Below are 13,780 nucleotides of genomic sequence, written 5' to 3'. Positions count from 1 at the left end.
TGCTGGACAACAAAGTGAAACAACTATATGTATACATATATCCCCATATACCCTCCCTAATGAGCTTCCCTCCCACCCTTCCTATCTCACCCCTCTAAGTCGTCACAAAGCATCAAGCTGATCTCTCTGTGCTATGCTGCAGCTTCCCACTAGCCTTCCATTTTACATTTGGTAGTGTATATATGTCAGTGCTACTCTCTCACTTTGACCCAGCTTCCCCTTTCCCTGCTGTGTCCTCAAGTCCATTCTCTACGTCTGCATCTTTATTCCTGACCTTCCAGTAGGTTCACTGGTACCATTTTTTTAGATTCCATATATGTGTGTATGTGCACATATATGTGCATATGGTATTTGTTTTTCTCTTTCTGACTTACTTCACTCTGTATGACAGGCTCTAGATCCATCCACCTCATTACAAATAACTCAATTTCGTTCCTTTTTATGGCTGAGTAATATTCCATTGTATTTATGTGCCATATCTTCTTTATCCATTCATCTGTTGATGGACATTTAGGTTGCTTCCATGTCCTGGCTATTGTAAATAGTGTCGCAATGATCTTAATCATTATTTTAAACTGCCTTGCCTTGAATTATTGATTTCTGAAGTACATTTTCTTCATGTTTACCCTTTTCTCCCTTCATCTGGCACCATCCTATCTTCCATCCCTTAAATCCCATCTCAGGCATCTCCTTTCCTAAGAAGAATTTCAGTGATTTCTCTTCACTGTTGTCCTCCCTACTCCCTTTAGGCAAGGTTAGCTGTCCTTTTGCTGTGCTCTCATAGCATGTCTCTATAAAAGCACCTCACATGTTGTATAGAAACCACGAGTTTATGGGCTTACTTCTGGTATTAGACCATAACAGATTCAAAAGCAGGCAGTAATTTCTATCTTAGTTTCCCAAACAAATTGCACAATGCACATTATGCAGTAATAACTTAATACATTTTGTTTTAATTGAATTAAGCTACATATTGTTGAGTACCTCATAAAAAATACATTTATATATAACAAAATACATGTCATAAAGTCCATGGATCATGTACTTTATCAGGGAAAAACCTCTCACGCCTTCACATGAACCTCTTTATTCTCATTTTACAAACTAGGGTTTCAAATTTCTTAGTCTATAGCAAATAAAAGACTAGATACTAGTGGATAACACAATGGAAATTAGAAGTCCCAAAAGCCCAAAACTGAAGGATAGAGAAGAACTTTCAAAAACAAATACATAAATGAAAAGGGAAAAAAAAACCCACAAGCTGCTAGGAACAGTTATTAAGTGTGAAGTGCTCAACTGCTTCAATAGTCCTTGAAGTGCAACACTGTATAACAATGGATGTAAATAACACTGAGCCTGAAGATTCAAGCAAAGTTTAAGTTATAAACACTGTTTTAAGAAGGAAAAGAATATATGTAAAATATTTTCATCCATAATGATTAAATTTTAAGTGTTTTAATACTTTAGTTACAATAGTAATAAAACCATGATCATTTTTACTAGTTATACATAGTAACATTAGGCTGGGCTAAAGAGGTATTGATCCATCTATCTACTATACCTTGAGAAGAGTAGCTATAAGCAAACATTAAATGCACCTATGACAATAGGAAAATATTCTAGTGTGAACATTTAAGAAATATAAAGTAGAATTATCCAATTTAGACTTAAAATAAAACTAAGGTCTAGGCAAGATTTGTAATTATGGTAATTCTGGATGAGAGTATTGCCACTAATAATTACTGTAAGTATAAACATTGCTGATGCACAGGATATGGCTGCTGTATATACAAGATAAATTTCTATTAAATATTATTTTTTATTTAATTTTCTGTATCTTAAAATTTAGCACTATTGTATTATGGCAATATACATAAATGTTTACCTTCCCAACTAACTATAATCTTTCCAACTTCAGAATGTAAGATCCTAAAGTACAGAGACTTGGTTATGTATTTAATTCATGTGTAATACCAACAGGTACATAGCTTCTGCTGTTTAATAATGTTGAATGACTGCTGCTTGTAATTGCATGGCCCAAAAGTCCTACATTGTTAAAAATGTATATAATACTCATCTGAATATTCATATAAATTTTAAAATAATTGAGTTGCTATTTATAATAACGCTGACATCATACATTTGCCAGTTGAACAATAAGAAATCTGTTATTTATCAATGAAGAAGATTCAGCCAGTTAATATAATTATGTAAAACTTTAAACAATATATAAACATTAAAGGTTATCTGAATTTCTTGTCTCTGTTTCTTACATATTTTCCCATAACTCTCAAAGTAAAAATGCATACCTGTTTCTACAGGTTTTATATTCTACTTTAAGAATTGGTTTGCAAGATTCAGGTTTTCTTCCTTCTCTTTGAGTTTTTCCTAAAGAAAGAAAAAGGATTTTATTAAATATGATTTAAATTCTACTAACCCATGAGAATTTTAAAAGCTTGATTAAAGGAATATTTTTTAAATGTAATTATGTGTTTTTCATAATACAATAAACACATTTCTATGTATCCTAACATATTTGTTAAATTTATAAACAATTTGTTGAGCCCTAATAATTGACTGTTATATAAACAATAGTTATTTGTAAACATCATATTTGTATTGCTTCACATTCTCCATGTATAAATATAGTATCATATAAAGTTATTTTAATTACTTAAGTTTCAAGATAAATAACTTCGGAATTGAAGACACACATATACATACTTATCTGCATAATGAAATGTATAATGAATAATCCATACTAGGCTGAAAATTTTACCTACAAAACAAGCAAATCCCTTTCTTATGCAGAAAGATTTGCCATTTAAAACTTATGAAAATCTTTGCATTTTCATCAAATTTATTTAAAGGAAAGTCCATTAGACAATGAACACTGATGGTATATTTCATGATTTTTAAAAATTTTAATGATGTCCTCTATTTGCATAAAACAAAAATAATAGTTTCTTATAAGGGAAGCATTATGTTGTTTAGACTCCAAAAGAGTCTGAATGAAAGATCAAGAAGAGTTTAAAATGGAAATAAAGCTACTTCTGCCTATAACATACTTATCTTTCTAGTTATGATTTTACTTATAATTCTACGTCTCATTTTGATAAAATTCATCTGTTTTTCAAGATATGTTTGTTTGTTATTTTAATAACTACCCTATTTATTCTTGTATTGCCACAGCTGTTTATAGACACAGAAACCTATTATGCAGAGAGATGTTTACATGCATATAAGTTAAAATTTTAGAATAGCTTCAGAATGGCAAAGCTAAATCCAACTAGGATGTCAGGACAATTTTATCCAATTTGCTTAACGGGCTATCAGCATAGAATACACCTTATCTGCTCCATGGCATGCTTTCTGAAGTTGCCTTCTCTTTCTTTTATCTTATGTCAACTAAAGAGGCAACCCAATAATAAAATATTGGTCAATATCATTCACATTGTAAAACAGGATTAAAAGTATCTATATTGTATGTGAAAAAGAATTGCTGACATTAAATATATTATATATGAAAAAGAATTGCTGATATTAAATATAGATCATTACAAAGAGACAACTTTGGCTCAGGGACTCACTCTGAACAGTGGTCTTAGAGGTGAGGAACATCTGGTTGGTGATTACTAGCTTTGATAATGAATGGAAATAGAGAGAACTGAAGGAAGTGACAGAGTCAGCAAAGAGACCCATTCTTCTCAGTTGATGTTTTTTCTATCCAGAGCTTCTCTAATAATTGCCAAACCATTAGTTGACCAAAACAGTATATTTGCAGTTGTTTATATATATGGGACCAACTACTATTTTTCAATCAATAAATATCACTTTCATGCACTGATTTTAGTAGAAAAGAATAATTGTTTAATTAATGTTTTACTTCTATTTCCAACTCTAATAATTAATTTGGGGGTGAAGCCTTTCTGTTTTGATTATATTCATTGCCTGTCAGTAATTGAAATATGCTTAAATGTCACATTGCATAAAACAACAGTATCAACAACTGCATTTATTGCTTTTCCTTATGTTCCGAGTACTGTATTAAGTGGGAGGATGCAAAGAAATAACTGACTACCAAAAAGCTTAAAATTTACTAAACTGAACAAAACAATTTTTGAAAATGACAACATGAGGTACCATAAACAAGTGATAGACATGAAGTGTTGTAGGCGTTAAGAATAAAACTGTGGCTTCCTTTTACAATAGAAGACTTATCTAGATTTTCACAGAAGACTTTCTAGAAGCTAGATTAAGCATTAAAAGATAGAAGTTGGCTAGGAGAGCATAAGAAAAGACATGAAGGCAGAATGTGCCTAGTATGTTGAGAGAATAATGGATAAGCCAAATTGGGCAGATTAAAAGATTAATGTAGAAGAAGAGTGCAAAACGGCTGATGAGGTACAAAAGAGCCATACAATGGCAATCTATAAAACCAATTTGAAGTATAGACGAGGGAGAGTCATTGGAAGCTTTCAAGTTGGGAAATAATATGTGTAAAGCAATGTCTCAGAAATATTAATATGGATTTATTTAATAAAGAAATTTTGAGAATGTAAGATACTGATAATGGAAAACAAGGAGAAGATAAGCACAACTGTGCAGGAAAAACTGAAGAAAAGTGAACAGTCTCAAAGAAAAGTGGGATACTATTAATCACACCAACATGTGCATCTTGAGAGTACTGGAAGGAGAGGAGAGAAAGGAGGAGAAAAACACTCACAGAAATATTGGTTGAAAATGTTCTAAATTTTTTGAAAAGCATTATTTATACATGTAAGAACCTCAATAAACTCCATGTAGGATAAAATCAAAGAAATCTACTCCCAGACACATCAAGGTAAAAATACTAAAAGCAAAATATATATATATATTGAAAGCAGCAAGAGGAAAATGATTCATTGTATACAAGGGAGCCCCAATAAGATTAATAGCTAACTTTCTTACCAAAGACAATGAAGCCAAAAGGTAATGGAATGACATACTTAATGGACTGGGAAAAAAAAAAAAAAACCCTGTCAACCAAGAATCAAAGTTCATCAAAATTATCTTTCAAAAATGGAGGTGAAATAAAGATGTTTCCAAATAACAAAAACTGACAGAATGTGTTGCTAGCAGAGCTCCCTTTCAAAAAATACTTAAGTTCTTCAGGCTGAAAGAGAGTAATATGAATCTACACACACACAAAAAGATTACATGGAAAAGTAATTAACGTAGATAATTATAAAAGACAGTATAATTGCATATTTCCTCTCCAATCTTAACTGGTTAAAAAAGCAATGTAAAAAGTAATGTGTATATAATTATAATATGGGATATATAATATATTTGAAAATAATAACACAAAGAAGGTGTATGGGAACAAGGTTACACTGGAGGAAGAAAGTGACACCAAATGGCAACCTGAGTCCACAAGAACAAAGGAAGAGAACCACAAATAAGAAGCAAAAAGGCTGATGTAACAAATTTTATACATACATATGTGAGTTTGTATATATATATATATATATATATATATATATACACACATATACATATATATATATATAATATATACCCTTGACTAAATAACAAATGGGTAAAAGAAAAAAACCAAGAATATTGTAGAACAATGTAAGGTACAATGCTGTTCATACAATGAACAATGTTCACAACATTGTTCAACAATTGTAGAACAATGTATAATACAACACATCAAAACTTCTGAGATGAAGCCTAAGCAGAACAGAGAGGGAAATTTATACCTACGAACAGCTATGTTAAAAAAGAATATATGAAATCACTAACCTAACCATTCACCTTAAGTCACAGAATAAAAAAACAACCTGAACCTGAAGCAAAAAGAAAGAAGGAAATAATAAAGATTTGAGCAGAAATTAATGACATAGAAAAGAGAAAAATATAGAAAATCAATTAAACTAAAATTTGATTCTCTAAAAAGATCAAGAAAATTGACAATCCTTTAGCTAAACTGACCAGAAAAGAGGCAGACAGACAGAGATAAAAAACTTACACACACACACAAAAGATGGAACATAATTACCTATTTCAGCCTGAAGGGGCTGGAGTGTGCCCTAGGCTGCAACTGGGGGTATGCAGGACAGAGCCCAAGTCCGCCACTGAAGCCCCATTGTTAGTGTGTGGAAGAAGGGAAGGGTGGAGCCCCACCAAAACATGCTTGCAGTGGACACAGCTCTGCCTCTGTGAGCTCTGGGAGTACACAAGCACCATGGGCTGTCCACACTCAGAGGCAAGGCTGAAATCTGTGCTGATCCCCAGGAACCACACAACTTTGAAAGCGGGGCTGAAATTTGAGCAGTGTCCTGGTGGCTTTTGAGGATTTATGCCATCATCTCCTTTGTAAGCTCAGTGCCTAAGGAACATTCGAGCAGACTACTGGTACTCCCGTGGCTGTGTGGATCCAGCATTAGCAGCTGCCAGAACATGCAGAGGCAGGGTCGAGGTGTGGGTTGACTCCATAGGTCTCGGCGGGTCCCAGTGCCTGATTTCAGTGGATCTGTGCCAGCATATCTATGCTGGTGGACTGGTGAGCACAGCGCCTGAGGGACATCTGGGCTGATTGCTTGCATTCTCAAGGCTGAGGCAGGGCCAAGGGCAGTGCCAACAACAGTACACTTTGTGAGCCCACACAACAGGTAATGGGCTAGACCACAGAACGCACTTCCCAATAGACAGCTCCTGTGGAGGAACAGTCAGTGGCTCTTCTTCCAGTGGAAGTGTTTCAGTCCCACCTACCTCACACCACAGCTTAGAAACGGATCAGGGAGCTTCTACTCCAACAGTTGGGGAACATACCCTAACCCCAACAGGGCTGTGTAAAAAGGAGCAAAAAGGAGGCCCCGCTCAACATCCAGTGCAGGCTCTGATCACCACAACACCAGCCACACCCCACATCAAGAGGATAACAGGCAGCACACACTGAGGAAAGCCAAAGAAGGCATCCATACTAAAAACAGCCCTCTAACCAAAAATATTAGACTCACAAAGGCTACACAGGGATGGTCCCACATAAAAACAGCCCTTCAAGACCACAGTAGATAACTGTTTCTCCTAAATTCGTAGAGTCACAGAAATATAAAATGAAGAAGCAGAGGAACCACTTCCAATTAAAAGAACAAGAGAAATCCCCTGAACGAAAAAACAATTAAACAGATCTCTCCAGTCTACCAGATCCTGAGTTCAAAAAGGACGTAATAAAAATACTGAAGGAATTAAGAAAGGCTATTAATAGAAATGCAGACCACTGTAACAAGGAACCAGAAACTATAAAGAGGAGCCAATTAAAATTAGAAAACTAATTTGCTGAGTTAAAGCAATAAATACCAAACTACATAATTCAGAAGAACGAATAAGTGATCTGGAAGATTAGAATGGAAATCACCCAGTCAGAACAACAGACAGAAAGACAAATGAAAAAAAAAAAAAAAATGAAAGCAACATACAAGACCTATGGGATAATATAAAGCAAACAAATTTACACATAATAGGGATCTCAGAAGGAGAAGAAAGAGAAAAGAGGATTGAAAATGTATTTGAAGAAGTTACAAATAAATTGGCTGAAAACTTGCCAAATCTAAAGAAGGAAATTATATCTAGGTACAAGATGTACAGAGGGTCCCCAAAAAGATGAACCCAAATAGACCTACACCAAGATATATTATAATTAAAATGGCAAAAGTTATAGTTAAAGAGAGGATTCTAAAGGCAGCAAGAGAAAAACAAAGAGTCAGTTACAAGGGAACCCCCATAAGGCTATCATATGATTTCTCTACAGAAACACAGACCAGAGGAGAGTGGCAAGATACATTCAAAGCCCTAGAAGGGAAAAACCTGCAACCTAGGATACTCTATCCAGCAAGATTATCATTTAGAATAGAAGGAGGGATAAAGAATTTCTCAGATAAGCAAAAGCTAAAGGAATACAGCAATACTAAATCTAACCGAAAAGAACTAGTGAAAGGACTTATCTAGACGGAAAAGAAGCAAGACTCTATAGGAAAGAGAAAATCACAGTTGGAAAGCAAATCACTTTAAAAAGCCAGCACATAAATTTAGAAAATAAAAAAAAATTTTTTGAACGTGATGAAACTACAACGAATAGCAAAAGGATAAACATGAAGATGTAAAACAGTGCATCAAAATCATAAAATGTTGAGGAGGGGTGTAAGAAAATGGAGATTTTTAAAAAATGTGTTTGAGCCTATATGACTACAAGCCTAAAGCAAGTAGATATAGTAATGGGTTAATACACTTGAAAAACACTAAACAGAAATCAAAAACATAAAATAGATTCACAAAACCCAAAAAGAACACAAGCATAATACAAAAGAAAGTTATCAAGCCATAAAAGGAAAGACAAAAACTAAAAGAAAGGAACAAAGAAGAAATACAAAATCAACTGGAAAACAAGGTTTAAAATGGCAATCATCAAAAATTCCCTTAAAGGTCAACGCACTAAACATTCCAATCAAAAGGCAGAGAGTGGCAGATTGGATAATAAAACAAGAGCCCACAATACACTGTCTATAAGAGATTTATTTCAGGGCTAAAGACACAGACAGAAAGTGAAGTGATGGAAAAAGGTATTTCATGAAAATGGACATGAGAAAAAAGAGAGTGTAGTAAAAAGAATTCTACACCATGACTAAGTGTTATTTATCCCAAGTGTGCAAGGCTGGTTCAACATTCAAAAACCAATTGATACAATCCATCACATCAATAGGCTAAAAAAGAAAAACCACATCATCATATAAATAGATGCATAAAAAGCATGTGACAAAATCCAACACCTATTCATGACAAAAACTCTCAGTAAACTAGAAAGAAACTGAGCAGGACCCTGAAAGGCCTTCTCAGAGACAGACACCCCACTGTGTCCCCTGCCTCTTGTTCGTACAGGAAGGTTTAGCTTCCTAGGCCTTTGCCAAGTTCCAAAGAGCACCTTTAATTAAAGAAGTGAGAAAATACAGGAACAAAGGAAAACAGCTAAGCAAGACAAAATAATATTAATTAGCCATAAAACATCATGAGGACACTTAGCTCCTCCACAAGAGCTATAGATAATATTTGGAGCCATATCCTTGAGTTGTTTTGCAGATACTAAAAAAACCCCACCAGGTGGAAGAACTTAACTGCATGCTGACAACCAGCATGTAGACCCCAGACTAGCTGGAACCAGAAAGTTGATGATCGAGATTTTAGAAACATCACCCTGTTATGTCACCATCAACCAGCCAGAGAATTGAGCACAAGCTGATCATGTACTCTGCAACCCTCTCCCTCACACTGTCTTTAAAAGCCCTAAAAGCCAATGGGGATTTCAGGTCTTTTGAGCATGAGCTGCCCATTCTCCTTGCTTGGCCCCACATTGGGCACTTTGCAATAAATGCTGTACTTTTCTTCACAAAAACCCGGTATCAGCAGATTGACTTTACTGCACACAGGCAAGTGTACCCAAGTTTGGTTCACTAACAGAAATAGATGGGAACTTTGTTAACTTGATAACACCTACCAAAAATCCTATAGGTAATATGGTACTTAATGGTGAGAAACTCAAATCTTTCCCACTAAGATTAGGAACAAGGCCAGGCTGTCACCTCTCACTACTGTTTTTCAACATTGTACTGAAGTTCTAGCTAATGGAATAAGACAAAAATATGAAATAAAAGGTATACAGATTGGAAGGGAGAAATAAAACTACCCATCCATAGATAACATAATCACCTATGTAGAAAATCCAAAAGCATTGACAAAAAATCTAGAACTAAGAAGTGATTATAGCAAGGTTGCAGGATACATTGCTAATATACAAAAGTCAATTTATTTCCTATATACCTGCAAAAACTAAGTGGAATTTGAAATTGAAACACAATACCATTTACATTAGCATCCCCCAAAATGAAATACTTACGTATAAGTCTACTGAATATGTACAAGATCGACAGGAGTAAAACTAAAAAACGCTGATGATGAAATCAAAGAACTAAATAAATGGAGAGATATTTCATGTTCATGGATAGTTAGACTCAATATTGTCAAGATGTCAGTTTTCCCAATGTAGTCTATAGACTCAATGCAATCCCAATAGAATTTGGGATTTTGTAGATACCAACAAACTGATTTTTAAAGTTTATATGGAAAGGCAAAATATCTAGCATAGCCAACACGATATTGAAGAACAAAATGGGAGGGCTGAAAGTACTGGGACTTCAAGATTTACTATAAAGCTAAAATGATCAAAACAATGTAGAGAAAGATAGACAAATAGATCAATGCAACAGAATAGGGATCCCAGAAATAGACCTCCATAAATATAGCCAACTGATCTTTGACAAAAGAGCAAAAGCAATACAATGGAGCAAAGACAGTCTTTTCAACAAATGATGCTGGAACAACTAGACATCTACATGCAAAAAAAATGAATCTAGACACAGACGTTACACTTTTTACAAAAATTAACTAAAAATGGGTCATATATCAATTTGTGTAAACACAAAACTATGTAACTCCTAGAAGATAACATAGGTAAAAACCTATCTGACCTTTGGTATGACTTTTTAGATACAACACCAAAGACATTATCTATGAAAGAAATAATGGGTAAGTTCGACTTCATTAAAATTAAAAGCTTCTGCTCTGTGGAAGATAAGAGAATTAAAGACAAGCCACAGACTGGGAGAAAGTATTTGCTAAGGCACAGCAGATAAAGGATTGTTATCCAAAATTTATATAGAACTCTTAAAAGGCAACAAGACAACCAACCCAACAAAAAAATGAGCCAAAGTTCTTGACAGATACCTCACCAAAGAAGACATACAGATGGTAAATGAGCATATGAAAATATGCTCCACACCATATGTTACAAGGGAAATACAAATTAAAACAACGAGATACCAGGACACATTTATTAGTATGGCCAAAATCTGGAATACTGACAACATCAAATGCTGAAGAGGATGTGCAATAACAGGAACTCTCTTTCATTGCTGATGGGAATGCAAAATGGTACACCACTTTGGAAAACTGGACAATTTGGCAATTTTGTAAAAAACTATACATACTCTTACCATAGGATCCAGGAATTGCACTCCTTGGTATGTACCCAAAGAAGCTGAAAACATACGTCTACACAAAACTCACACATGGATGTTTATAGCAACTTTGTTCAAAATTGCCAAAACTTGGAGGCAACCAAGATGTCCTTAAATAGGTGAATGCATAAATCAATGGTGGTACAACCAGATAATGGAATAATATTTGGCACTAAAAATAATGAGCTATCAAGCGACGAAAGACATGGAGAAACCTTAAATGTATGTTACTAAGTGAAAGAAGACAATCTGAAAAGGCTACATATTGCATGATTCCAAATATATTCTGGAAAAGGCAAAACTACGGAGAAAGTAAAAATGCCAGGGGTTGTGGGGGAAGAGGGTGAGGGAGAGATGAATAGGCAGAGCATGAGGATTTTTATGTTATTAAAACTACTTTGTATGAGACTAGGATGATGGATATAGTCATTATACATTTGTCCAAATCCACAGAATGCACAACACCAAGAGTGAACCCTAAGGTAAACTATGGACTTTGGGTGATTATGATGTGGAAATGTAGGTTCATCACTTAAAACAAATGTACCATTTTGCTTGAGGATGTTGATAATGGAGGAGGCTACTCATGTGTGCGGGGCAGGGGGTTTATGGGAAATATTTGTATCTCGTTCTCAATTTTGCTGTGAACCTAAAACTATTCTAAAAATTGTCTTTAAATCTAAATATATCAGTAGAAGGACATGTGCTCACTCCCTCTTGTGAGAGCACCGTAATCACAAATAACTGCTGAACAATCATCGACAGGAAGACACTGAAACTCAATAAAAAAGATACCCCACATCCAAAGACAAAGGAGAAGCTGCAATGAGACGGTAGGAGGGGTGAAATCACAATAAAATCAAATCCCATAACCACTGGGTGGGTGACTCACAAACTGGAGAACAATTATATCAGAGAAGTCCACCCACTGGAGTGAAGGTTCTATGCCCCACGTCATGCTTCCCAAGCTGGGGGTCCGGCAACTGGAGGAGGAATTCCCAGAGAATCAGACTTTGAAGGCTAGCAGGATTTGATTGCACAACTTCTACAGGTCTAGGGGAAACAGAGACTCCACTCTTGGAGGACACACACAAAGTAGTGTGTGCATCAGGGCCCAGGGGGATGAAGGAGTGAACACATAGGAGATGAACCAGACCTACCTGCTAGTGTTGGAGGGTCTCCTGCAGAGGCGGGGGGTGGCTGTGGCTCACTAAAGGGACAAGGATACTGGCAGCAGAGGTTCTGGGAAGTACTCCTTGTGGGAACCCTGCCAGAGTCTGCCATTAGCCCCACCAAAGGGCCTGTAGGCAGCAGTGCTGGGTCGCCTCAGGCCAAACAACCGACAGAGAAGGAACTCAGCCCAACCCATCAGGAGACAAGCAGATTAAAATTTTAATGAGCTCTGTCCACCAGAGCAACACCCAGCTCTACCCACCACCAGTCCCTCCAATCAGGAAACTTGCACAAGCCTGTTAGAGAGGCTCATTCACCAGAAGGCAGACAACAGAAGCAAGAACTACAATCCTGCAGCCAGTGGAATGAAAACCACATTCAGAGAAAGATAGAAAAAAAAGAAAAGGTAGAGGACTATATACCAGATGAAGGAACAAGATAAAGCCCCCCCAAAACAACTAAATGAAGTAGAGATAGGCAACCTTCCAGAAAAAGAATTCAGAATAATGATAGTGAAGATGATCCAGGACCTGGAAAAAAATGGAGGCTAAGATTGAGAAGATGCAAGAAATGGTTAACAAAGACTAGAAGAATTAAAGAACAAACACCTAGAAGAATTAATGAACAAACAAACAGAGATGAACAATACAATAACTGAAATGAAAAATACACTAGAAGGAATCAATAGCAGAATAACTGAGGCAGAAGAATGGATAAGTCACGTGGAAGAAAGAATGGTGGAATTCACTGCTGTGGAACAGAATAAAGAAAAAAGAATGAAAAGAAATGAAGACAGCCTAAGAGACCTCTGGGACAACATTAAACACACCAACATTCACACTATAGGGGTTGCAGAAGGAGAAGAGAGAGAGAAAGGACCCAAGAAAATATTTGAAGAGATTATAGTCGAAAACTAACCTAACATGGGAAAGGAAATAGCCACCCAAGTCCAGGAAGCGCAGAGAGTCCCATATGGATAAACCCAAGGAGAAACACACAGAGACACATAGTAATCAAATTGACAAAAACTAAAGACACAGAAAAACTGTTAAAAGCAACAAGAGAAAAATGGCAAATAACATACAAAGGAACTCCCATAAGGTTAAGAGATGATTTCTCAGCAGAAACTCTACAAGCCAGAAGGAAGTGGCACAATATATTTAAAGTGATGAAAGGGAAGAGCTTACAACCAAGATTACTGTACCTGGAAAGGATCTCATTCAGATTTGATGGAGAAATCAAAAGCTTTACAGACAAGCAAAAGCTAAGAGAACTGAGAACCACCAAACCAGCTCTACAGCAAGTGCTAAAGGAACTTCTCTAAGGGGGAAACACAAGAGAAGAAAAGGACCTACAAAAACAAACCCAAAACAATTAAGAAAATGGTCATAGGAACATACATATTGAAAATTACCTTCAATGTGAATGGACTAAATGCTCCAACGAAAAGACAGAGACTTGCTGAATGGATACAAAAAGAAGACCCATATATA

The 13,780-nt window shown here is 35.7% G+C and overlaps 1 protein-coding gene across 3 annotated transcripts in view; it reads right to left on the bottom strand.

The window, feature by feature from the left end:
- STXBP5L (syntaxin binding protein 5L) overlaps nucleotides 1-13,780 on the bottom strand; it is a 386,525-nt gene that overhangs the window by 181,743 nt on the left and 191,002 nt on the right. For all 3 annotated transcript variants that reach the window (XM_060099916.1, XM_060099917.1, XM_060099918.1), the window contains exon 9: nucleotides 2,310-2,388. In XM_060099916.1, coding sequence (XP_059955899.1) covers nucleotides 2,310-2,388 — 79 coding nt within the window. The remainder of the gene's footprint in view (nucleotides 1-2,309; nucleotides 2,389-13,780) is intronic.

This window comes from Mesoplodon densirostris, chromosome 5, assembly GCF_025265405.1.
Source record: "Mesoplodon densirostris isolate mMesDen1 chromosome 5, mMesDen1 primary haplotype, whole genome shotgun sequence".
In the NCBI taxonomy this organism is placed as follows: domain Eukaryota; kingdom Metazoa; phylum Chordata; class Mammalia; order Artiodactyla; family Ziphiidae; genus Mesoplodon; species Mesoplodon densirostris.
This window is presented reverse-complemented; position numbering and strand designations above follow the sequence as displayed.